Below are 25,643 nucleotides of genomic sequence, written 5' to 3'. Positions count from 1 at the left end.
TGATAAACTAAAGAATGGCTTTAAATACTTCAGAAATTTATTTAGGAATAAAAACTAAGAAACTTAACTCTTTCTAACAAACGTTTAAAACTAAACATTTTAATGGTTTAATCCACTCTCGCGATAACTCCAACACAAACGCGAGTACAGCCCCTTTTACTGTCTATGGTACAGCCACATATCTATAGTCCATAGAGACTGACTAAGTATATTGAGATGGGTCCTTGACTAGTACATCCTTTAATTTACAAATTGTTTATTTCTGCAAGGCCATGTGCGAGTCCGGAGTAACGTGGTATCCGGTAACCTGTTCCTCCGGTTCATGCTCTTGAAAGCATGTAAGTGTGGAGTTCAGTATGTTTTTCGTCTGGAGAAGCGGCTGGAGCTTGCGTTCAGAAAGTCAAGGTAAGTTTTAATAACTTCATCCATTTAATCTCACCGCTCACAATTTCGGATGCTCTAAAACAGTGCTTGGTGTATTAAAAAAAAAAACATTTAATTTGTCTGATGTAAATACTCACATGACCAGAGCTGTTCACTTCCAGTTTGTAAATATAGATTATTGTTTAACAATCATATTTTTGAAAAGGTAACATATGAATTAATTAACCTTACAGTTAAAATAATGAGATGTAAATGATTATATAAGTTAATATCACGTCACTGTTTTACGAAACTAGCTTTGAGCCATCTAGACTAATGAATTTATGATTTATTGTATTTATTGTAATTCAAAGTTTATTAAATTATATTTAAAAATATTTTATAATAAATAATTATTTATAATTGTATAGAAGTATTTATAAAATTTAGAATGAAAGTTTTTTTATAATGTCAAGTATTGCTTCGCAAAACATGCAGAAATGATTTGCAACATTTTAACCCCCTTCATCCAGCTTTCATAATATGCCGTGTGAAGTTGCCGCTTGCTTCTTGATATTGTACGGATCTCAGCGTGGTCAGGCTCAGTCTATAGCCGAAGAGATCTGCCAACAAGCAGCTGAGCATGGTTTTACAGCCGATATCAGCTGTTTGAGCAACCAGCACAAGGTATGTTTCTTGCCTATTACTTTTCATGGAAATCAGCAGTCATATATCAGAACTGACTGATGCAACTTGTGCATTCCCATGTTTTCCCAGTACAACGTGGATCGTGAAATCCGGCCAGTTGTGTTTGTGGTTTCCACGACTGGTGATGGTGACCCTCCGGACACAGCTCAGAAGTTTGTAAGAAAGATCAAGAACAAATCTCTGGTGCATGACCACTTCTCCCATCTGCATTATGCACTGTTAGGTAAGATGATCATTCTGTTACGTAAGCGTGAGCTCCATCCATGAGCACTTTTTCATGCTGTTATATATGCAGCTTTGGGAGACACAAACTATGCAAATTTCTGCAACGGGGGCAAGACCATTGACCGCCATCTGCAGCAACTTGGTGCTAAGCATTTCTATGCCACTGGGCATGCAGATGACGGCACTGGGTATGCATGACTGTTAAATAACAATAAAAAGCTTATTTTCTGATATATTGCCTTGTCAGACTCTTGGGATCTTTTCTTTCCAGACTTGAAGTAGTGGTGGATCCTTGGATTGAGGGACTCTGGGACGCTCTGAAAAAAGTATTCTCCAGCATGTCGTCTTTAACTCAACAGGACGCTGACCTTAGTGACTCTACACAGGACAATTATCATAAAAATGCATCTGGCCAGGAAAAAAACAAGTCAGATCTAGAAGTCGATCTTCAGCTTTTAAAGCTGAGTGAAGTAGATTCACAAAAAGGAAAAACGATTACATCTGACAGCAGTGATGTAGAGACTCTTTCTACCGCATTGGTTGCATCTCTAAAGCAATCGGTGCCACCATTGTCAGAGTCTGTTCTTAATGTTCCTGCACTTCCCGCTTCATATCTGGAGGTCCGTTTGGAGCAGGTGTCAGCTGAATGGGTATGATCTTCCTGGAAATTCAACGTTTTTAGAACCTAGAGATTTATCTTAAAAACCATGGGTCTTATTGATGAAACACAAGCTAGACAGAATTTCTGTGTAAAACATTTTGTGTGAATTCATTGCAACAATTTATGTTACCATGGATTTAGGAATATTTATGCATTTTACAAATAAGTTTAATTCAATAAATGTTTTGTTGTAAATCGGTGGTTCTCAACTAAGGGCCCGGGCCTGCTGGGGGGCCTCAGGAAACTTTAAAGGGTTGATATTTATTTATAAAATAGAATGAATACACACACACACACACACACACACAAGCAGTTATTTTAACAGTAATTCTTGTTTTTATTGAAGGACATACAAAATCATGGATTCTCTAGACTCACAGATCTGAATCCATAATGTTGAGAACCACTGGTATAGATGTGGGATAAAATCTAATTTTATTGTTTCTTATATGTATATAATTCTGCCAATTAACATACTTCTTTCTTAGGAGACAGTCGCATCTGATAAAGACGGTTATCGTGAGTTTTCCATTTCAAAAGCAGTTCAGTTAACTCAAGATGATGCAGTGAAAACGGCCATCTTACTGGAGCTTGATACTTCGGTAAGTCTTTATGTATTAATTTCTATTTAAATAAGGATACACTTGTATTAATATTATATACAGTTTGTATATATTGATTTTTATATCATAAGTACATACTTAAACGCAAGTATAAAAGTATATATATCCTTGACCGCAACCAATCTGGCTTCAGAAAAGGACATTTAACTGAGACTGCCTTGCTCTCAGTTGTTGAAGACTGGCAAGAGTGAAATCCAAATCTTCAGTACTTATCCTGCTTGATCTGTCTGCTGCTTTTGACACGGTTAACCACCAGATCCTCCTATCAGCCCTACTGGCAAAGGGCATCTCAGGAACCACACTTCAATGGTTTGAGTCTTACCTATCAGATAGGTCCTTCAAAGTATCTTGGAGAGGTGAGCTGTCCAAGTCACAACATCTAACTACTGGGGTGCTTCAGGGCTCAGTTCTTGGACCACTTCTCTTCTCTGTCTACATGGCATAATTAGGTTCTGTCATTCAGAAACATGGCTTTTCATTCCACTGTAATGCTGATGACACTCAACTCTACCTCTCATTCCATCCCGATCTCAGCTGTTAGACTCGCATCTCATCTTGTCTAACAGACATTTCTTGCTGGACGGTGGACCATCACCTGCAACTCAACCTTGCCAAATCCGAACTGCTTGTGGTTCAAGCAAACCCATAATCACAATTTCACCATCAAGTTAGGCACATCAATCATAAATCCTTCAAAAACAGCTAGAAGCCTTGGAGTTATGATTTGTGATCTGCTGATTTTCTCAGACCACATTGCTAAAACTGTCCAATCCTGCAGATTTGCTTTATTCAACATCAAGAAGATCAAGCCCTTTCTTTCTGAACATGCTGCACAACTCCTCGTTCAAGCTCTTGTTCTGTCCAGGCTGGACTATTGCAATGCTCTCTCGGCAGGTCTTCCAGCCAATTCTAGCAAACCTTTACAATTAATACAGAATGCGGCAGCAAGATACATTTTTATTGAGCCAAAAAGAATACACATCACACCTCTGTTTATCAATTTGCACTGGCTACCAATAGCTGCTTGCATAAAATTCAAGGCATTGATGTTTGCCTACAAAGCTACCACTGGCTCTGCACCCATTTACCTAAATTTATTACTTCAGACTTATGTGCCCTCTAGAAGCTTGCGTTCTGCAAGTGAACATCCCTTGATTGTGCCATCCCAAAGAAGCACAAAGTCACTTTTACGGAGTTTTCAATTAAATGTTCCCTCCTGGTTATAATAAATGTTGTCTCTACAGGTGCAGAACATTGTTTACCATCCTGGAGATGCCTTTGATATTCTCTGTCCGAACAGAGCCACTGAAGTTGAGGAGTTGCTGCTCAGACTGGATCTGCAAACGCAAAAGAATTGTGCTGTTCAGGTCAACTTGCTTAAAAACAGCAGTAAGAAAGGTATTGCAGCAGTTGTTGACACAGTCAGTGACACCAAGAACATTTTCTTCCAGCTTTGTTAGAAAACAGATCAAATAATGTATTTAGTTCACAAGTCAGGGAACTAGATTCAGATTGAACAATCAGAAATGTTGAATAAATACATAGCCATTTTTTTTCTTTTACAGCAGCAAAAGTTCCACTTCACATCCCACAGAACAGCTCTTTGCAGTTTATTCTCACCTGGTGTTTGGAGATAAGGAGTGCTCCAAAAAAAGTAATTTTGTGTTATTAACCTTATTTAATGTTGCTGTGCTGTTGAAAAGTTATGAACTTTTGATTTAGCACTAGCGTTTACTTTATGCTTAACAGTGCTTTTGATGTACATGTGGGGATGATTTATTTCGCTTTCATGGGGCTGTACTCTTAAGTTCCTGGACAGACACTGTACACTGTTCTCTTGTGCTTTCAGGCATTTGTGCGAGCATTGGCGGACTTCACTCAGAACAGTTCAGAAAAAAGAAGGCTTTTGGAGTTGTGTAGCAAAGAAGGCTCAGCAGACTACAACACCTTTGTCAGGGACACCAATGTATGTTTGCTGGATCTGCTTCGGGCCTTCCCATCCTGCCTTCCTCCACTCAGACTTCTGTTTGGTCAGTAAACACACAATCTGCTTGGTATTTACTGGAATGTGGATGTTTTCTTCTTTTCATATCCGCATATGCAGTTTGCATGGTAAATGTGCCTGATGTTTGGAAGCGTTTGCAGTGCTCGTACCACCAGATGGCAGTAAAACAACATCGGATCAGAGGCCCAGCTTTGCTTTTTTGGCTAACTGTTCTTTAACTGCATCTATAGCCTCTGCAAAAAATACATTTGAAACTTTGAAACTCGCCAGTGCATTATATGGGACACAAGGAGAATGATCAATTGATTAAGAGAATTAATCATGATTATATCTCATCATTTATTTCATTAAATGCCTTCAGAAAAAAAAAACCTATATAATTACTGTATTCAGCTCTGACTGGATGACAATATATGTGCATGTTATGTATAGACCATATCAGAAATGTACAGAAAATGTGTACTCTCTAAAACTTTGAGGTAGGTAACATTTTTCTAAAATTTTAAATGAATTCTCTTAAACACAATAGGGCTTTTTTTCTATATTGATATAGATTTGAAACATAATTTATTCCTGTGATGGCAAAGCTGAATTTTCTTTCCTCCTGTCTCCAGTGTCACATGATCCTTTAGAAATCATTCCAATTTGGTGCACAAGAAACATTTCTTTTTATTATCAGGGTTGATTTTTTTTTTAAGATTCTTCATTCAGATTCTTCTTTCTATGACTGCGTTTAAGGCTATGTAAATTAAAATAATAATAACAAGATTGCAAGAAAAAAAAAGCACAAAGCTTATTAGGTGGCTGGAGCAATACAAATAATGAATGCATTCGAAGATGTGAAATATTATTTCCAAGCATACTGTCCCTGCGGGTGTATGACACCTGGTATGATTTCTGCTAATAATCCCACATATATTCAAATCAGTCACTGAAGGCCACCAAAATTTTTCCCGTTGCCCCCGATCCGGGCAATTTGCAAGCACAATATAGACTACTCTCAAAATAATATGACTTAATTCTCGTAACTTTAACTTTATCCTCAAAATATTACGACTTTATTCTCATAATTTAGATTTGGCTGTAACATCACTGTCATCACTCAAACAGTTCTCTCCTGGTTTTGTTAGGCTTTCTTGACATTAAAGAGCAGTGTTTTCCCACCAAAACGCCATGATGCCATTTGTATGCTCTCATGAGAGGCTGTAATTGCAACAGCTGCTAACTATATTGAATGTTTGATTGTAATGAATTGATAATATTGAGGACCTTCAGCATCCACATATGGTGAGCTTAGAAATTAATATTTCAAATTGATGCATCATTTCAGCGAATAGGAGAAAATTAAATGCCATTTGCTGACAGATGAAGGGGAATTTTAACATTTAGTTTGAGCTAAGAAACAACTACCTCTGTGTTTTTAACAAGGAGCATTGTATTAAGTGAAAAAACATCTTAAATTTCATTGGAAAATGGTATAAGGTCCTTAGTGATGCACTGAAATAAATATAATTGGATGAAAGCAAAATAAAAATAAAACCTTTGTTGGAAATTGATAAACATCTGAATGACAGATATTTTGAATACTAAAACATTTTTGTGATTTACAGTATTTTCTTCCTTCACAACTAGTATCATTTTAAAAGTAGAAAATGAAATCAAAAGGTGTCTTCCCAAATGAGAAATTATTTTTGCATTAAATACCCTCCGGGCCTAGATCTAAGTAAGCACTTACTTAGATGATCACTTACTGATCCCAAACTTTGGATGATGATGTTAATATAAAAAAAAAAATGTAATGCAACATTTTTTTTGGAAATCAGGTGAGTGCAAAATGATCAATTATTAACCGATGAATTGGCCTAGCCAATACAGGTGCTGGTCATATAATTAGAATATCATCAAAAAGTTGATTTATTTCACTAATTCCATTAAAAAAGTAAAACTTATATTCATTCATTACACACAGACTTATATATTTCAAATGTTTATTTCTTTTAATTTTGATGATTATAACTGACAACTAAGGAAAATCCCAAATTCAGTATTTCAGAAAATTTGAATATTACTTAAGACCAAAACAAAGAAACGATTTTTTTAGAAATCTTGGCTAACTGAAAAGTATGAACATGAAAAGTATGAGCATGTACAGCACTCAATACTTAGTTGGGGCTCCTTTTGCCTGAATTACAGCAGCAGTGCGGCGTGGCATGGAGTCGATCAGTCTGTGGCACTGCTCAGGTGTTTTGAGAGCCCAGGTTACTCTGACAGTGGCCTTCAGCTCTTCTGCATTGTTGGGTCTGGGATATCGCAACTTACTCTTCACAATACCACAATAAGATTTTCTATGGGGTTAAGGTCAGGTGAGTTTTCTGGCCAATTAAGAACAGGGATACCATGGTTTTTAAACCAGATACTGGTAGTTTTGGCACTGTGTGCAGGTGCCAAGTCCTGTTGGAAAATGAAATCTGCATCTCCATAAAGTTGGTCTGCAGCAGGAAGCATGAAGTGCTCTAAAACTTCCTGGTATACGGCTGTGTTGACCTTGGACCTCAGAAAACACAGTGGACCAACACCAGCAGATGACATAGCACCCCAAACCATCACTGATTGAGGAAACTTTACACTGGACCTCAAGCAACATGGATTGTGTGCCTCTCCTCTCTTCCTCCAGACTCTGGGACCCTGATTTCCATCAGAGAACATAATTTTGAACAACTCAGCAGCAGTCCAGTCCTTTTTGAAGTGAGACGCTTCTGACGCTGTCTGTTGTTCAAGAGTGGCTTGACACAAGTAATGTGACAGCTGAAACCCATGTCTTGCATACGTCTGTCCGTAGTTGTTCTTGAAGCACTGACTCCAGCTGCAGTCCACTCTTTGTGAATCTCCCCCACATTTTTTAATGGGATTTGTTTCACTCCAGGGTGCGGTTATCCCTATTGCTTGTACACTTTTTTTCCTACCACATCTTTTCCTTCCCTTTGCCTCTCTATTAATGTGCTTGGACACAGAGCTCTGTGAAAAGCCAGCCTCTTTTGCAATGACCTTTTGTGTCTTGGCCTCCTTGTGCAAGGTGTCAATGGTCATCTTTTGAACAACTGTCAATCAGCAGTCTTTCCCATGATTGTATAGCCTACAGAACTAGACTGAGAGACTATTTAAAGGCCTTTGCAGGTGTTTTGAGTTAATTAGCTGATTAGAGTGTGGCACCAAGTGTCTTCAATATTGAATCTTTTCACAATATTAAAATTTTCTGGGATACTGAATTTGGGATTTTCCTTAGTTGTCAGTTATAATCATCGAAATAAATATTTGAAATTTATCAGTCTGTAAGTAATGAATACGTATAATATACAAGTTTCAATTTATGAATAAAATGAGTGAAATTAACTTCTTGATGATATTCTAATTATATGACCAGCACTTGTATTTTGGTTTGGCACCTAACATTCTTAAAACATTCCCCTTTGAAAATCTACTAAACATTTCATGATTATATATACTGTACTTGCTGAACATTAAGGTTGTCCTAAAAAGTCATTGAACACTGAACTCATCAACTCAAGAGGCTTGGGTAACGTCCAGAGTGGGGGGTGCCTTAAAAGAGTAACTCAAGACATGGTCGAATAGCCTCAAGGTCACAATGCCATCTTCATCTTTTATCTCTCCTCTGCTTCTTTACAGAACATTTGCCAAAGCTTCAGCCCAGAGCCTATTCTGCTGCCAGGTAAGAGACCTTGTTTGAAACACCTGCGCTTTATATTTGGACTCAGAAATTAAAGCAGAGACATATCCAGGTTTTAGGTTGTTATTTCTGTCTTTATTCTCCTTTGATGTTGTGAGGTTTATTATAGACCAACATGAATTTTGTGTGTCACTTATACTCTTGCTTTATGATGATCCATTTGTTGTGATCAAAGTCAAACACTGGATGCAAAGGATGTCCTTTCAGAACCGCCTGCCACTGCCATTTGTTTTCTGCCTGTCTCCCTTGGCTTGTAAGTGGCCTGGCATCTGCACTTATGTCTAACGTTTAGTATGCTGATGCTGGTAGAATAGACCAGTTTGGAGTAGACATCCCAGTTACGTCACTTGCAGCTGTGCGCATATTGTGGTGGCAGAAAAACACTGGGAGCAAATGGAGGGAAACAGGTAAAATCCATGGAATAAGAGAAAAAAATTATTGATGTGCCTTTGGAAGGCAGAATAATTTGTATATAATGTTTGAAGCTAAACGCAGACATTTAAATGGACAAACTATGGATGAAACCTGCTGTGATTACCCTACTTTTAAAGGATAAAGTAGATTTGAATAATAGGGCTATAGAATATTCACCTACTTGACATATTGTATTAGCCCTACAGTTAAAGCATGAAATATTATCTAAACCTATAACATTTTACATTACATTTACCTATTTTATCTCACAATTCAGAATTTTTATGCAAATGCACTTTATCTCCTAGTTCAAACTTTATATCTTAATTCAAATCAACAATTGCAGCTTTGGCAATTCTGAGGAAAAAAAGCCAGAAGTGTGGGATTATAAACTCATGATTCTGAGCCGAGGGTAAAAGAGAATGACAAGTTGATTTGTCTTACCAGAATTGTGAGATATAATCTTCGAATTTAAAGAAAAAAGTCAGAATTTTATAATATATAACAGGCTTGCATAGACTGCTATGTTAAAACTAGCATTTTCTGCCACCTGATAGACTCCGCCCACAAAAATTGTCATCACTGTTGGCAAACACTGAAATTGGTCTATACACAGAAACATTAGGGCCCTGAAATATTATAGTCTGGTCAGCAGGGTTCCCCAAGGCCCAATAGAGGCAGGCTATTTAGAAAGGGATAATGAGGTCCACCGGCTTGCTCATGTTCAGGGTTGGTTCTGGATTGTTAGCATTTAGGCTCTTATTTTTGTCTCATTCCTCAGCTCCAGCCTTCAGCACCCTGGGAAAGTTCATTTCGTGTTCAATGTTGTGGAGTTCCCTGCACGCCCCGAGCATCCGGCGAGGACAGGGTTGTGCACGGGCTGGCTGGCTGATCATGTCTCCTCAATCTTGCGTCCCCTTGGGACGGTACCTGCATCATCCCAGCCGAAGGTTAGCACTGTAGGCATTACACATTAGCAAGCCAGTTCACCTTCAAATTAGCTTTTCTCATTCCCTGGGAGGATTTGGACTGAATAGGGTTGTTTGATTGAGGTAAAAGCTGGACAGAAATGAGTTCTGGAGAAAGTGGACTAATCCTTGCAGCAGAGTAGACCAACAACAACAACTTAAAAGCTTTTGGTTTAGATGCTATCTAAATGTATGGAACTGGGTTAGTTCTAGTTAAATAGGTGTTGTGTGTGGGATTACACAATTTAAGAATCTCAGCACTGCTTAGAACTGATTTGGATCTAATGTCACCTGCAGGTACATGTCAGGCCTCGTCCCAGCAGCACCTTCCACTTACCGGCCGACCCGTCTATTCCTGTAGTGATGGTGGGTCCTGGGACAGGTGTGGCCCCCTTCATTGGATTTCTTCAACAAAGGTACATTGAGAAGGGATTATTTCACCCTTTCTTTTCTGATGATGTTGATACTGTATAATATTTTATTCTATTCTGTTATTTCATTTTAGATTTCACGAAAGTTCAAGCAGTGTCATGCAGTGTTATATGCTACACATTATGTTTGTGCAGATACCAAAATTATGGCTGATAAAAAAATAAGCGGTATTGGTTAAGTTTTCAATATTGTAAATTTGTAAAAACAAAAAACCTGTAAAAAAAAATTTAAACATTTAATGCATTTAATTTATTTAATGCTATTAAATAATCAAACAATACAATCATAGACCAAAAATGTAAATAAAAAATGTAAACAAAAAAAACATGAAAATAATTGAAAAAACACCAATATTGGCAGATAGCAGATTTAGTGCTATTATATCTTACATCATAATAAATCTTTAACTATATATCAATAGTTATCATAGTTATCACAAAATCATAGTTATTATTTGCAGGAACGAATCCACTCTCCATTGCGAGTGAGTCTGAATGGGTTTTAATCACACATCTTCAAAAAAAAAAAAAGAAGAAAAATAAATACAAATAAACAGGTTTTAAAAGCAGAAGGAAGTTTATTGATTCGTATGTGTAAACGTAGCATAAAAACACCTCTAGGGTAATGAGGATGGACCTGATGAGGTCGACGGAAGAAGAGAGTGTAAATTTACTATTGACCTGTTCCCTGCCATATTATCTGTGAAGCCTAATAGTGTTTCCGAAGACCCTGGTGTTAAAATGAAGGAATGGCATAAATTCAGGATCTGGTTGTAAAGGTGTCTTGTGGAGGCCTGTCATCTCTGCGTGTGTGATTTATACTCCGTGCCAGTGGCCTGTGAAGAGTGACACACCAGGAGTACATGTGAATGAAGCCCTTGGCCAGTGATGTGATGCCTGCTGTGTGTGTACACGAATAGTTTGTAAGTGGCACAAGGGCCACAGGTCATCAGAGGGGCTAGTGTCCAAGACAAGAGCGGCTGATGAATGTTTCAGACATGTCTTTGGGACAGAGAGTGGGATGAGACATTAATGATGAATGACAAAAGTTGGCCTCAAACACCACATCACCTTCCAAACCGTCAAGGTTGAGGCAGTCATGCAGCACAGCATGTTTGGTTTAGCTTCAGGCCATGGATCAATAACAGATTGGTTTCTTTGAATGTTTTTGTGCACTAATCATGGTTTTGCATATCTATCTATCTATCTATCTTAGTATTCTTCTTATTAATGGTATTAGTATTATTTTCTATATAGTAATACAAAGTGCATTAATAATAATAATAAAAATAATAAATACATTTTCTTAACTTGAGACTCTAAATACATCTACCTTGATGCCAGCCTTCAATTTAAGATAACGATTACCATTCTGTCAGCAGGACATTGTTTGTGTCACAAAGCTCAGCGTTTCCTCTTTAGGAGCAAACAGCGTGCGATGCTTCGATTTCCTCATCTGTAAATCAATGACAGCAGGCAGACAGCCGGAAATGTATTGTGCTGTGGAAAATGTAGGAGACTGGGTGAGAATCTCATAAAAGGTCAAAGCCAATTCATCCGTTTGCAGGCTGCCAGTGAGCTTTAGGCAGAAAGGACTTGATGCTTCTATAGAAATAACTAACAAAACTATAAGCGTGCCTTCAAAACAAAAGCAAAACTAAAATGGCCTTCTGCTTGGTTTTTTATATAAATTAAATCAGTGCTCAGTGCATTAATTCAGATTTACGATTGATCAATTAAAGAATTAAACTCACTCATACTAAAAAAAAGACGGAAATGTCATTCGAATTTGACAAATAAAAAATGATTGTCCTCAATAATCCACATTATGCTGGGGAAACTGTAATGAATCATATTGAATCTTACTGCATCATATAATTAACAATGAGAACTATCAATGTATGGCTCTAACTCACTAAGACTACAGACAGTTTCTTTTCCACGTCATTTTATTATATCCATGTAATGTGGTTTCAGTAAAATCATATAAAACTGTGAAATCACACTCTGTCCTGTCTTGGCTGTTCTCGTGATGGTGAAGTGTGAGCTCCTCTGACATAGTCTTCTCTCATATTGATTGTCGCTCTTGAAATTTGTGGCTCATTTGCATAAAGTTAAACATTTCATAGCTTTGTCAAGTGACTTGCATCGCTTCGCACTCCTTCATTTTATCGCCAGCGAACATTGTCGCTCATGTTGCTGGAAGTCACCAGCTCTCCGCTGAAAATGAATGGGATCATGTCACTTTGTTGCTGCGCGTCGCTGGCTGTGTGAGTGGGGCTTCAGAATACATTAGCAGATATTTAGCAATGCTCTGCCAATCAAACCAAGAACACTGTAACAACCTTATAGCAATGCGCTAAATATGATTCAGAACACATTAGCAAATGTTTAGATGTGCTCTGGCAACCACCCAAAAACACCCTAGTGTCATGAAGTTCACTCACATGTTCTGTAGAAAATTTTATAAAACTGTTATATTTTGTTTTCGGTTGCACTTTATTTTACAGTATGTGTACTTACATGTACTTATAGTGTACTTACAGTGTATTTATCTAAGAAAGTTCTGGTAATACAAGATAACTACATGGTGTAGGGTTAGGTTTAGGGGTAGGTTCAGGGTTAGTACCTAGTTATTACATAGTTATTGTAATTACTATAATAAGTATGTAGTATGTACATGGGGAACAGGACTGTAAAATAAAGTGCTACCTTGTTTTCTATAAAACTGTTAAATTGAGCATAAAATGCTTCTGCACATCCATTTCTTTATTCACACATTGTGTGCTGTTCACAGATCAGAAAATGTTATTTTGAGCGACTACTATAAGCTCTTAAGTCACCTTATGTCCCTTACTCTCAACATGCAGTGCATATTCGCAGAGGAAGGTGAAGAGGAGGATTACATAGTATAGTGATTTATAAAGGTCAGTGTTCAGAGTAGGCCACTGACTCGCTTTCATTCTTCATATGAAAAGGTACCGGCTATTATGTTAGCTCCTATTCTACTCAACTGCAGGCTGTAATATTTTTTGGGGATGCAGATATGTCTTCCTCACTGTCGCAGTACAGTTGATTTGTATTCAGGATGGGATCTGGTCTGCATGGTGTTACAAAATGGAATCCAGGTTTTTCATATTGGTACCGGCCCCTCTGGGGCAGCATAAAGCTTCACTAAAGCTAGTTTACTGAAGCCCTTTTCCAGATTGGATATTGAACTCCCAGATGCTAATGGCTCTGCTGTGGACCCTCTGTTTGCTGAAATGCCAAACTCCGTTGAGCCAAGCTCTGAGCAGATGGGTGTGGCCAAAAGAAGCATCCAAAATATTAACGCTGCCTTGTGAAATATCATTTCCTGCAGAGGGGGCAGCGGGGAGATTGATGTGACAGGCTCTGTCTGGTTATGTGTATTATTTAAATTTCTCATCAAGATGATGCATAAAGTGATTACCCTCAATGAAAAAAAAAAAAAAAAACATTTCCCATGTATTCTCTATTCATTTACCCTTTAATCAGTGGCTGTAATTGTGTAACACTGAGAAAGTGTTTTAGGAAATCCAGAAAGTAGAAAAGAAAAATGAACAGGAGAAATCATTAATGCTCAACTTGCCAGTTGTCTTTGGTAGTTTATGTACTCTAGAATGTATTTATACATTAGCTGGACTGTGTTTTTCCTTTTGTTTAATTTGACTTCTGTTTATGATATAATTTTTGTCTGATTACATTGCTGAAAGTTTTGCCACAAAGTAAATAATAATAATAAATCCAAAGTCATAAATTAGCAAATGTGAGAAAAAATATGAAAAAGTTTCACTTTTTGAATGGAATTAGTGAAATAAATCAACTTTTTGATGATATTCTAATTATATGACCAACACCTGTATTGTTGGTTATGGGTTATAAATTCTCAGTTGTGAGAAATAGTCTCAACTTTGAAATAGTCATAACTTTTATGCATAAAGTTGTGATTTTGAGAAATATTTGCAAATGTTACATATAAAGTCACAGTAGTGGTCGATTCACACACGTGAGAAATAGCTGCAATTGTGCTTTTATTTCAGTCTTTCTGTATTTAAATACTCATCTGTGTATTGCCTATAGGCATTGCTTTGTTTACTGATGACACACAAATTATAAAGTAATCATATACATGGAGTATAAAAGGATGTATGTTTTACTTTATTAACATCAGTCAGTAAACTAACTATTATTGGCTGGCTGTTGCTCAACATGCTACTAAATGAAATTTAAAGGCATTACAATAACAACTCTCTGACAGAATGACCCATTGCAATGCTTCTCCTTGCAATGGGTCACTGAAATAAGGACCTGAAATGAGAAAGAACAGATTGTAGATGTTTGAAGAGAAGCTCTGATTTGTTTTCCTGTGGTCATCTCGTCCAGACTGTGGCTCATTGGTATTCTAATCGCAAATAAACTGTATGTTCAGCAGATGGGGAGAGCTTAATATCTGAAACTCGGCTCACTGCAGTGTTTCGAGTGATATCAGCATGATGGAGGGCATCTCACCCTCAAAGTCCTTGGGGTGTTTCTACATTCCACTTCTATTAATGCTCTTGAAATTTTTAGACTGCGTGTTCTATTTCTGAATGCTTCATTTAGGTTGGCCGAGATGGCTAAAGGAGTAGATGCAATGCAGTTTGCTTCTGGCCTGTGTAATATATTGCTAACAGATTCGTGTCAGAGTAAAGATGCAGTTACTTTTTTTAGTTGTTGAAAGTTTTGATTGTTTATGTGAGGCCTTCTCTCTTATCTCTTTGGAGAGGTCTGTCAACCTTTAGCAGGTTTAGTGCCCAGTACCTTTATGTCACCTTAGTATGGGGAATTCTGGGAACACTGCCAGATCTTTTGGAGGACTTGCTCCTTTCAGATAACTATCAAGGTCTTCACTCTACAAAGAGTGATTTTGGGTTTTTGTGGTAATGCAGCAGGTCAGAGAGTTATTATACACCACATGCCAATGTATGGCTTCATCATTGTGAAACTGAATTGGATCACTGGATATATTAAAAACCGATTATTATTGAATTTGTAATTAGTTATCTGTCAGGCAAATTAATCGGCTCAAATTCAACAATTTTAAGATTATCAGCAGGATTTTCTTGCCATGGTTTCATTTCCAAAATATACTGACAGCCTTGTCAATAAAAAAAGCTTTTTAATGTAACTTTTAACTATTAATGAATTTGAAGTTGGGTGCATACCTATGCCATTAAGTATGTATAGGTGCTTCTCAATGAATTAGATTGTCTTGAAAAAAGTTCATTTATTTCAGTAATTCAACTCAAATTGTTAAACTTGTGTATTAAATAAATTCAGTGCACAGAGACTGAAGTAGTTTAAGTCTTTGGTTTTTTTCATTATTTTCATGGTATGGAAGCCCAGGTTTCTTTGACAGTGGCAGTGACAGTGTTTTTGGTCTCTTGTTTCTCATTTTCCTCTTGACAAAAGCCCATAGATTCTCTATGGGGTTCAGGTCTGGTGAGTTTGCTGTCCAGTCAAGGACACAAACACCATGGTTATTAAACAAACTTTTAGTGCATTTGGCAGTGTGGGCATGTGCCAAATCCTGCTGGAAAATGAAATCAGCATCTTCAAAAAGCTCGTCAGCAGAAGAAAGCATGAAGTGCTACAAAATATCTTGGTAAACGGGTGCAGTGACTTTGGTTTCACAACACAATGGACCAACTCCAGCAGATGTTATTGCACCCCAAACTATCACAGACTGTGGAAACTTAACACTGGACTTTAAGCAACTTGGGCTATGAGCTTCTCCACTCTCCCTCCATACTCTAGGACCTTGGAAACAAAACCTGCTCTCATTTGAAAAGAGGAATTTGGACCACTGGGCAACAGTCCAGTTCTTCTTCTCCTTAGCCCAGGTAAGACGCCTCAAGAGTGGCTTAACAAGAGGAATACAACAACTGTGTCCAAATTCCTTGACACGTCTGTGTGTGGTGACTCTTGATGCCTTGACCCCAACCTCAGTCCATTCCTTGTGAAGTTCACTAAAATTATTGAATTGATTTTGCTTGACAATCCTCATAATGCTGCTGTTCTCTCGGTTGGTTGTTCATATTTTTTTTTTCTCCACACTTTTCCCTTCACTCAACTTTCACAGCACTCTGTGAACAGCAATGAATGCTTGTGGCTACTTGTTAACTACTTGTGAGGCTAGTGAATCAAACTGGGAGACCATTTTGAAAGTTCAGGAAACCTTTGCAGGTGTTTTGAATTGATTGGCATGTCACCATATTCTAATTTGTTGAGTTAGTGAATTGGTGGGTTTTTGTTAAATGTGAGCCAAATCATCACATTTAAAAGAACAAAGACTTAAATTACTTCAGTCTGTGTGCAATGAATTTATTTAATACCCGAGTTTCACAATTTGAGTTGAACTACTGAAACAAAATGAACTTTTTCACGACATTCTAATTCATTGAGAATAACCTGCATGTATATATTGGCATGATAGGGTAGCTATGGTTTTAATTGTCTGTATCAATACCAGTGAAACGTGTATTGTGAAACTCAATATCCTGAAGTCTGGAGTAATGGCTTCAGAGAATTCAAAATTAAAATGGCTGTAATTAAATTGTAATAATATTTTGCAATATTACTGTTTTTTTATATATATATAATATAGCCTTTGTGATCATAAGAGACTTTTAAAAAACCTTACCACCTCCAAACCTTTGACTTGTACTGTATATATAAGAAAATATTGATATAGAAGTGATTTTTCCGTAAGTATTCCTCTATTTTTTTCTTCAGTTGTATTATTATTATAAACATAATAGACTGTGGCAGGCCTATTAGGCTTAATACACAGCTTGATGCACAGAGCTCATATTTTGACACAAACCATATTTTTTCCCTCCAACTGTTTACATTAACTTATTTACATGAATAACTCACCAAGAGACATTTTAAGTAAGAAGTACATTTGACCATTTGCACACATTACCATGAGGCATAAACATATAAATATGCATGCAAGCATTAGAAAGCAGCTGCCTGTCAGTCAGACAGCCGTTGGCTACTGAATTAAATCTGTACTCTGTTTTACCAAACCTACAGAAAGGCTGAGATTGCTGCATTTATTTATGTATTTATTTTAGTATTGATCTGGTACCAAAGTAAAGGTCGTTTTGAATTCCCTAATTCCCTTTATTTTGGCCATTGGCCATCCATTTCTGTAGATATCAGCATGAAAAATTGAATCATTTCAAAAAAGCTTTTAGAAACAATTTTTTTAAGTGCTTAGTATTCAGTATGTGTGCTGTAACTTAATTTTTTAGAGACATTATGTTCAATTTTCCATTATTGTTTTAACCTGACAGAGAGAAAGAACGAGAAGCGAACCAGGAAGCAACTTTTGGAGAAACATGGCTCTTTTTTGGATGTCGCCACAAAGACAAAGACTTTCTTTTCAGGTACGTGTATTTGCAATATCACAAACATGCAAAAAATTTACTTTCTTAATTAGTTTTTTTTTGTCTTATTTACCAGAATAAACATCAAAACAGCCTTAAATCGATATAAATGTACTTGAGAAGCAATTGTGTTTATTATACTGTATGAATTATACTGTATGAATGGTGTTAAAAATATATATATTAGTGTTTTTTGTTGTTGTAAGAATAAACACATATTTTGTTAATTTATGCTTATAATACTATTATTAGGCTAATAAACAAAAACAATTGAAACATATTCTCGAAAAAAACCCTACTATCTGACGCAATCTTGAGTCCCATTAAAATGTACATTGTTTTGAAACGTATCTAAACGTGTAAGGATGTTTAGATATTTTTCAATGAAAAAAAAGAAGAAAAATATTGATTTAGAAAATGTCTTCATGCTGTTCAGTCTCATGCAATCATTATTCCACCGTCCCCCTTTGAAACCTGATCATATGCTGTCTCCATAACCTCAAGAGTATTTTTCACTCGATCTGCCAGCTTCACACTGACTCTTGGCGTCGTCTTCACTTGGTTGTTGTAACCCAGAGGTTCCTGTTGCACCATCCTTGAGAGTAATGATTGGGAAAGCAATGAAATTAAAGTACTCCCTCTGAGAGTATGGGGCATATGATATGATACATTATATAAGATGATTGGGGTCTTGCTCTCCCATAGGCACAGAGTCATAACTCACTCGCAAGGTCCTGAGTAATAACATTGGAGCCTGGATTGGTAAGTATTAAGTGTGTGTTGTGACGGCGGGGCAGCACACAGCATTGAATCGGTGCTTGCCTCTCTTTGACACAAGCTAATAACAAGAAGATCAAAGCCAAGGTCTCGACACACGGTTTGAATCTATCTTTGCCCTCAGTGGTCACGAACATCAAGGATTTTATTCATTAATGTTTTTATTCACGTTGGTCACACTTTTTTTTCTTCTCTACATTGATTAAGACGATCAATGAAATGTGCTTTGTGGTGTTCGGTGTAACACCCTCATTGTCTGCTATGCTTTAATGAGCAAGGTAGAAAGTGCCGGTGGCATTTGAGAGCGACTGAACATGCCTTGCAAAACTCAACACTCGCTGAGAAAAAGAAAATAAAAGGCTCGCCATCAGGCAGAATGCTACAGAAAACAAAGCGTCTACAATCAATTCTAATCAAACATGATACTTATCATGTGTTAAAAGGGTGAAATCAGCCTCAGTCAGTGTTGCGAGCCTCTTTGTTTTTGTGGCTTTGGATTACATGAAGAGGATGGCTTAGATTCTGGAAAAGGGACAAATGAACTCTCAAGTCTGTTTTCTTTGTAAACCCTCAATATCGGTCACTAGAGCAGCTCATCTGTTAAGTAGACATGGCTCCCAGATGGTGCATGCAAACATATGTGCTTAAAAACTTTTAAAAACAAATCCATAAAGCATGTACTACAAATAGACCTGATTGTTAATGACAAGTGGTTTCATCATTTATGCTGAATTGTTCACTTAGGTTAGTTAACCTGCAGTAATCTCAAATTTTTTCGAATTTTAAATGCATTTACACAGCAATTACAACTGTATACTTTGAATATGCGTGTGTGGGTCTGTTTGTCTAATCTTTTGCACATGACTTCTTCAGATTTTCTTCAGAACAAAACTTTGGATTTAGATAATTAGAAACTTTGTAACATGGTGATATCTTATTCAGAGAACATGTCGGTACTCTGTTTTCAGATGTTACTTCAGTGGAAATGTATAGTAGATGCCTGAAAAGTTCTATGACAACTATTGTTTGCTATAGTTCACCCAAAAGTGAAAATGCTTTCATTATTTACTTGCCCTCATATCGTTACAAACCTGTAAGACACAAAAGAAGGAATTTGTAGACTTCCATGCAGTTTCAGTGAAGGGGAATGTGAGAACATGTTCATGGGAACACTTCACAATAGTCATATTTCAGTGAATTGATTGAACCAGATCAAAAATCATTAATGATTAATTTGTATTTAAATTGAACCGATCAAGTTTTCAGTTTTAGACTTAATGAGCAGATCACAGCAGTTACGACTCAACTTATAAATTAAAAGGACCTGGTTCTACACAAGTTTTTAAAGTCTTTGTTTTTTTTTTAAGCTTAAAGGCCTCAGTCCCCATTTATTATAATTACATTGAAATTTTGTGTTCAACAGAATAAAGAAAGTCATTCAGGTTTGGAATGTTGTGAGAATATAAATTTTGGATGTTGAAGTGGCTTTTGCCAAGTGAACATCAGAGGTAACAGACAAGCAGAGCCAAAGAGACCCTGTCTGTTACCTTCACACATTTCTGTCTCATTTTGTTGAAACAACATCCAAAGTTTTGCTAGGTGCTGAAATAAAAGCAGTTACAGAAGCGATTTACAACAGTGGCCTTGAGGTTTTATAAAAATTTTTTTGCCAGATGGATGAGGGAGATGAAAATTTGAGTTTTCGAATGCTATACACTAATGAGCTCCACTGTTGTTACTTCACTAATGTAAAATCTGAGCATATCTGATTTGCCATTTGTATGTTTTAATGTACAAGTTTAGGTTAACCACTGCCAAAACATCCACTGACTGATGAAATGATGTGGTAATAAACCCATTCCTGCTTTTCTTCTAGAGAGCAGCTGGAGAGATTTGCGTGTAATGGAACCCTGAGCCATCTGATCGTGTGCTTCTCCAGAGATGAGCCTGATGCAGCGGGAACCGTTAACACGCCAGCATATGTCCAGCATAACTTGAGTCTCCATGCTAAAAATGTTGCCAGAATCCTCCTCAAAGATAAAGGCTGTCTTTATGTCTGTGGGTGGGTACAAAATATAAATGGCTTGACTTTGTTTCCCACGTATAACGTCACATTTTGCTTACAAGGAATGAGACCATATCTCACGATTTTACAGGGATGCAAAGAACATGGCAAAAGATGTGAATGACACCCTACTGAAGATCATAGGAAATGAACTTCAGATCGATAAACTGGATGCTATGAAGAAAGTAGCAGGACTTCGTGAGGAGAAGCGATATCTGCAGGACATCTGGAGTTGAGAAATCACACATACAGAACACAGACAAATAGTGTATGTTTATCTTTAATATTTTATTTCATCAGGTGTTACTGAGTGATAGCCAAATTCATTAACCGACTGCCTTTCAACTACCTTAAGTCACTCCTTTTCAAGTATTTTAAAAGCTTTTAGTGAATTATCTGAAGGTATGGTTAAACGCACTTAGATTAGATATGTTTGGTAAAAAAGCTTTGAGGACTGTTTCTGTAGGGTTTAGATACAGCTCAGGTAAATATGCATAATGCATCAGACCTGGAAGGAAAGAAGCTGCCAAATCCAGGATCAGTGTTGAGTACTCGAGACTCGGACTCGGTCTTGGACTCGGTCTCGAGACCGTATTTTAATGGTCTCGGTCTTGTCATGGTGTGCATTTTGACTCGGTATTGACTCGGACTCGAACATATTAGGAATCGGACTTATGCCCGAGTCCACTCGAGTCCCAATCCAAATATTTCATGATTATTACTGTATGTTAATGTTTATTTAAATTGATGTATGATTGACACATCCAATGACTGGTGATTTTCTTTTGACGTGAGACGTTAAGCCAGCAACACACTGGATGCGTGGCGCAAGCGCCTCAGCTGCGTGGCGTGTCTGTTTTTAATTCGGCTCCCATGTTAACAGGTTAGAGCTTGCAGACTGCCTGCGTGAGACGCGCGTCCCAGGCGCGGCTCGAGCCGCGCGGAAAACGCGCGCATGCTAGAAATAGAACCGACGCCTATTTTTCACGCGACACGCGTGCATGTTGGAAGCGTTTCCAGGCAAAATATACTAGGAAAATATGTTTATATGTCATTTTGTACACAAATACATATTAATTCATGACATTTTGATATTTGAAAGTCTATAGGTTGACATAAATTCAGATATAAATGTAATTTTAAAAATAAATTAATAATGATCGATTTTCAAATATTGCACCTGTCAAACATACTCTATTTTGCCGTCAATACTGTTGACGGTGTCTTATCAGTAGGTGTGTAAAAAAATAAAAAAATAAATTTGATATTGTAATAAAAAAAATAAAGAGCCTGGTTTTTTGGCGGCCTCCCTCTATGTCACCTACAGCCGCAGCAGCGCGCCAAGCGCCGCGTGCAGGCACGCTTCTGGTGTGTAAAGACACAGAAAACGCGAAGCAGCCACCACGCTTCTGGCACGCAGTAGAGACGCCACGCAGCCAGTGTGTCACCGGCCTTAAGTTACCCTCCTGCCTCCGTAACCAAAATAACTTCGACTAGTGTGTATTTTACCCTGCATTAAAATGCACCATGCAGGGAAATTAGCATTAGATTATCCGTTGCTGTTACAGAAAGTGATGAAATGGTAACTGTTGTCAGTCCCCGCTTCCTCTGCGCCAGTAGAGAGAGTTTTTAGTTGGGGTGGATTGATCATGAGACCACATCGTGCTTGGTTGGGTAGCTGAATGGTGTCCTCACTTATTTTTTTGAAAAGTAATTATGCCCATCTGTAATCTTCACAACATCTAAAGTGCACATAATCCAAGACATTTTCAGGATATTAGCAGTCATTAGTTAAGCTTCAGGGTTAAAAGTTATGTAAAAGCTGTTACAGTTGAACATTTACAGGTATAGTGGTACAGTAATGTTACTTGTACTAGAAGTGTTATGTAGAATTACAATATAGAGTCGTACAGTAATATTATGTGTACTAGAAAGGTTATATGGATGTGTATAGTGGTACAACGATGTTATGTGAAAATGAGCACTCAATATTGACAAGTAACACTTCATAATACTAATAAAATTACCTTTACACCACATACTATGTGGCCCTTTTAACCTTTATTGTTTCCACCAAACATTTGACATACTCTTGAAGATTTCTTTAGGTCTTGTCTCAGACCCAATCTCTCTGGTCTCGGTCTTGACTCGGACTCGACCCTTTCTGAACTCGGTCTTGACTCGGACTCGACCCTTTCTGAACTCGGTCTTGACTCGGACTCGACCCTTTCTGAACTCGGTCTTGACTCGGACTCGACCCTCTCTGGACTCGATCTGGACTCGGACTCGAATGAGCTGGTCTCGACTTCAACACTGTCCAGGATCATCTGCAGCATTTCCATGGTTTTCAATTCCAACAGTTTTTTTTAAAGATAGGGGATAGTCATCCATTTTCTTCACAGAAAAAAACCCAAACATTTTGCTATTTAGGTTTGAAATTCATCTCATGTAGCCCCAGCAATTATATCATTCTGGAGAGTCTATTGTTACATGCCGATAATTTGTTAAACCTGTCAGGCTACGAAAACATGTTAATTAACAGTATTTACCATGATATCTGTACTCACTGGAAGTTAACAAAAATAAAATGCATACCAAAAAGAAAAGTAGTATTTAACAGACTGTCAATTTATGGCAAGGGCTGGTAACAATTCTTCATAAATGTCTAATTTTGTGTTCCACAGAAAACAAAGTTTGACATACAAGCGAGTACATAACGTTCACAGCGTATTTCCTTTAAAATAATTAAAAAAATTGGAAAACTTCAATCTTGGCATTCAGTGATCTGAAACCCTGTAGAGTGCAACAGTCTGGTTTATTAATAACTCCATTTATTTTCTCCACAGGAAATTCGATTTTTATCAATAACTTATAAACTTTTAAAGATGGACTTCATTTTATTTTAGCTTTTTTTTTTTATTATTACTGTACAGTGGCATTTGGGTTGAAAAACTACATTACCCTTGATGCTGTACAAAAAGTTTAGGTGAGCAAACTGCACCAAAAGGAACATCATCTATGAAACATGAGGGTTTTAATTATATAAAAACATTTTTCACCATTTTGTTTTACGTGATTGTCATTCGCACTGCTTCTTGAGATTGTAGTTTTTTTCCCTCACTAAAGCCATTAAACAGATTTTTATTTTGTGTTTTTGTCCAATTTTCAAAGACATTTTTCTTCAAATAAAAACTGCAATGTTGTGATTTAAAAATGAATTTGCTACTGAAAAAGTGGGCAGCAACAAACGCAATTAGTGACATGTATCGTCTCACTTATCGATTGCCTTATTATTGCAAATAGTCAGTCATTATTGCTAAATTAGCCTTATCAGATGTTTATTTGTTATTTGGTGACCGTGACCGGCTGACTGTAGGTTATCTGTTAGATATCTTTTTTTAAATTTTTTTTATTGCTCTGTGGCTAAATAACCGTTCCATGACATTTACTTTTCTTCTTGTATTCCCTAGCTCGGTGGCATTAATCATCGTCTGTATGACCTTTCTTTGCATGAATCACAGACCGCGTCTGTCTCAAGTGTTACTGCATAAGGAAAAGACTTGAGAGTTGTCTGTTTGTGTTGCTGATATCTGGTAAACACTGATTGTGCACGAGGACTCTTGAAGGTGATGTTTCACGTCAACAACACTCCTGAGGGTCAGCAGGGTAATCACAGAAGAATAATTACAGAATCAGTTGTGAATTGGGGATCCTACGGATTATAAATGTCGTCTCAGAGCGAGAAGAGGGTTTCTAAGCTTTCAGTCTGATGTGCGCTGAGTAACGATGGCACTGTGATTTGGGACGGTCATGAATTTATAAGTGTGGATCTTAAAATTTAAAACAAGCACTTGAGATTTTATGGGAGCAATGAAATTTCAATTGACTAGTAGCAGTGAATGATGTTTTTACACTGAAAAATGCAAACAAAACCATGGTAATCATATTTCAAAAGGGAAAAGTCTGCTGGATAAAAATCTGCTCTTGTCAAAATCCATTGTTCAGAGGCATAAATATATATGTATATATGATTATAATTATTATTAGTGTATATATAAACAGAACCTAAAATGATAAAGATATGTAAATATTATATTCCATTTTTTTATTTTTATCCAAACAATGAAAGTCAAACGGGGCCAGTGTTTACTTTTTCTGTGTAAAAAAAAATGGTTTAAATGTTCACCAGAATATATTCTTTCAGGTTTCATGGAAGAAAGTAAGTCATACAGGTTTGGGAAAACATGAAGGTGAGAAAATGATGACAGAATTGGAATTAAAATTGCTTTCCTTTGTCTAGGGAGCTGATCGAGACAAACTCTTTGTAAACTGCATTCTTGGGTATTTAAAAATGAAATCCTCTGTGAAGTTTGATTTAGCTGACCCATTCAAAACAGACAAAGCCAAAAGAGCGAGGGTACACTGAATCCTAAGATGTTTGTCTTGTTTTAATTTCTTCTTTTCTATCCCATGAGCCTCTGTGCTTGTTTACGAGTGTTATTTGCATCTGTACTGGGGAACAACTCTCAGGACAGCGCTGCAAAGGCACATAAATGAATCCCATAATGAATGTGCTGCATTAATGATGGGTTTGCTTCTAAATTAGACGCTCTCAATTAAAAAGGTTCAAGGTGTCTTTCTGACTGGAGCGCATTAAAAGTGAAATGGTAATCTGAATAAATCACGAAGGCCACAAACTTGCAGCTGGTGCTTATGACAGATCTCTCTGCTAAGAATGGCTTAAATGAAGCAGAAAGGTATGTGCTAGAGGTAATGATTATCATTAGAGGAACCTCTGCTTCAGTCCACTGCAGTTTCTATTGTTGTACGTCCAGGTCCATGATGGTTGATCGTTTCTGGGAAATTTCGTTAGGTTTTGACATTTTATTGCCACTGTAAGGGGAAGAGTAATGACATCATCAAACTTTTATAGACCTCTACAAAACTCAAAAAATATGATTGTTTTCAGATTATGCATGATAATGCATTTATTTCATGTAAGTATAATTCAAATTCATTAGATTAACTGATATATCACTTAAGACTAACTTATATAATATTAGAATTAAACTTTATTTGGAGGATTTCTTAATTGCACAATGCACTTTTCTTAATGTTTTTCCTAAAATGTGTTTTAATATCACTATTAATAAGGATTGTATGATCTCTGTATAATATCAGTCTTTAAATGCAAGATATTT

General features: G+C 37.0%; 1 protein-coding gene across 1 annotated transcript; it reads left to right on the top strand.

Annotated features, from left to right (window-relative positions):
* The first annotated feature begins 170 nt into the window (after positions 1-170).
* LOC113066006 (methionine synthase reductase-like) lies at positions 171-21,102 on the top strand. Its single transcript, XM_026237560.1, has 15 exons — positions 171-405; positions 897-1,050; positions 1,141-1,294; positions 1,367-1,484; positions 1,568-1,946; positions 2,446-2,559; positions 3,825-3,978; positions 4,146-4,234; positions 4,430-4,610; positions 8,270-8,312; positions 9,526-9,694; positions 10,010-10,128; positions 17,508-17,600; positions 20,254-20,439; positions 20,534-21,102. Exons 1-15 carry the CDS (start codon positions 323-325, stop codon positions 20,676-20,678), a joined length of 2,181 nt encoding a protein of 726 aa, XP_026093345.1. The 5' UTR covers positions 171-322; the 3' UTR covers positions 20,679-21,102.
* Positions 21,103-25,643: the final 4,541 nt, after the last annotated feature.

The sequence above is a fragment of the Carassius auratus genome, chromosome 49, assembly GCF_003368295.1.
Source record: "Carassius auratus strain Wakin chromosome 49, ASM336829v1, whole genome shotgun sequence".
Taxonomy (NCBI): domain Eukaryota; kingdom Metazoa; phylum Chordata; class Actinopteri; order Cypriniformes; family Cyprinidae; genus Carassius; species Carassius auratus.
This window is presented reverse-complemented; position numbering and strand designations above follow the sequence as displayed.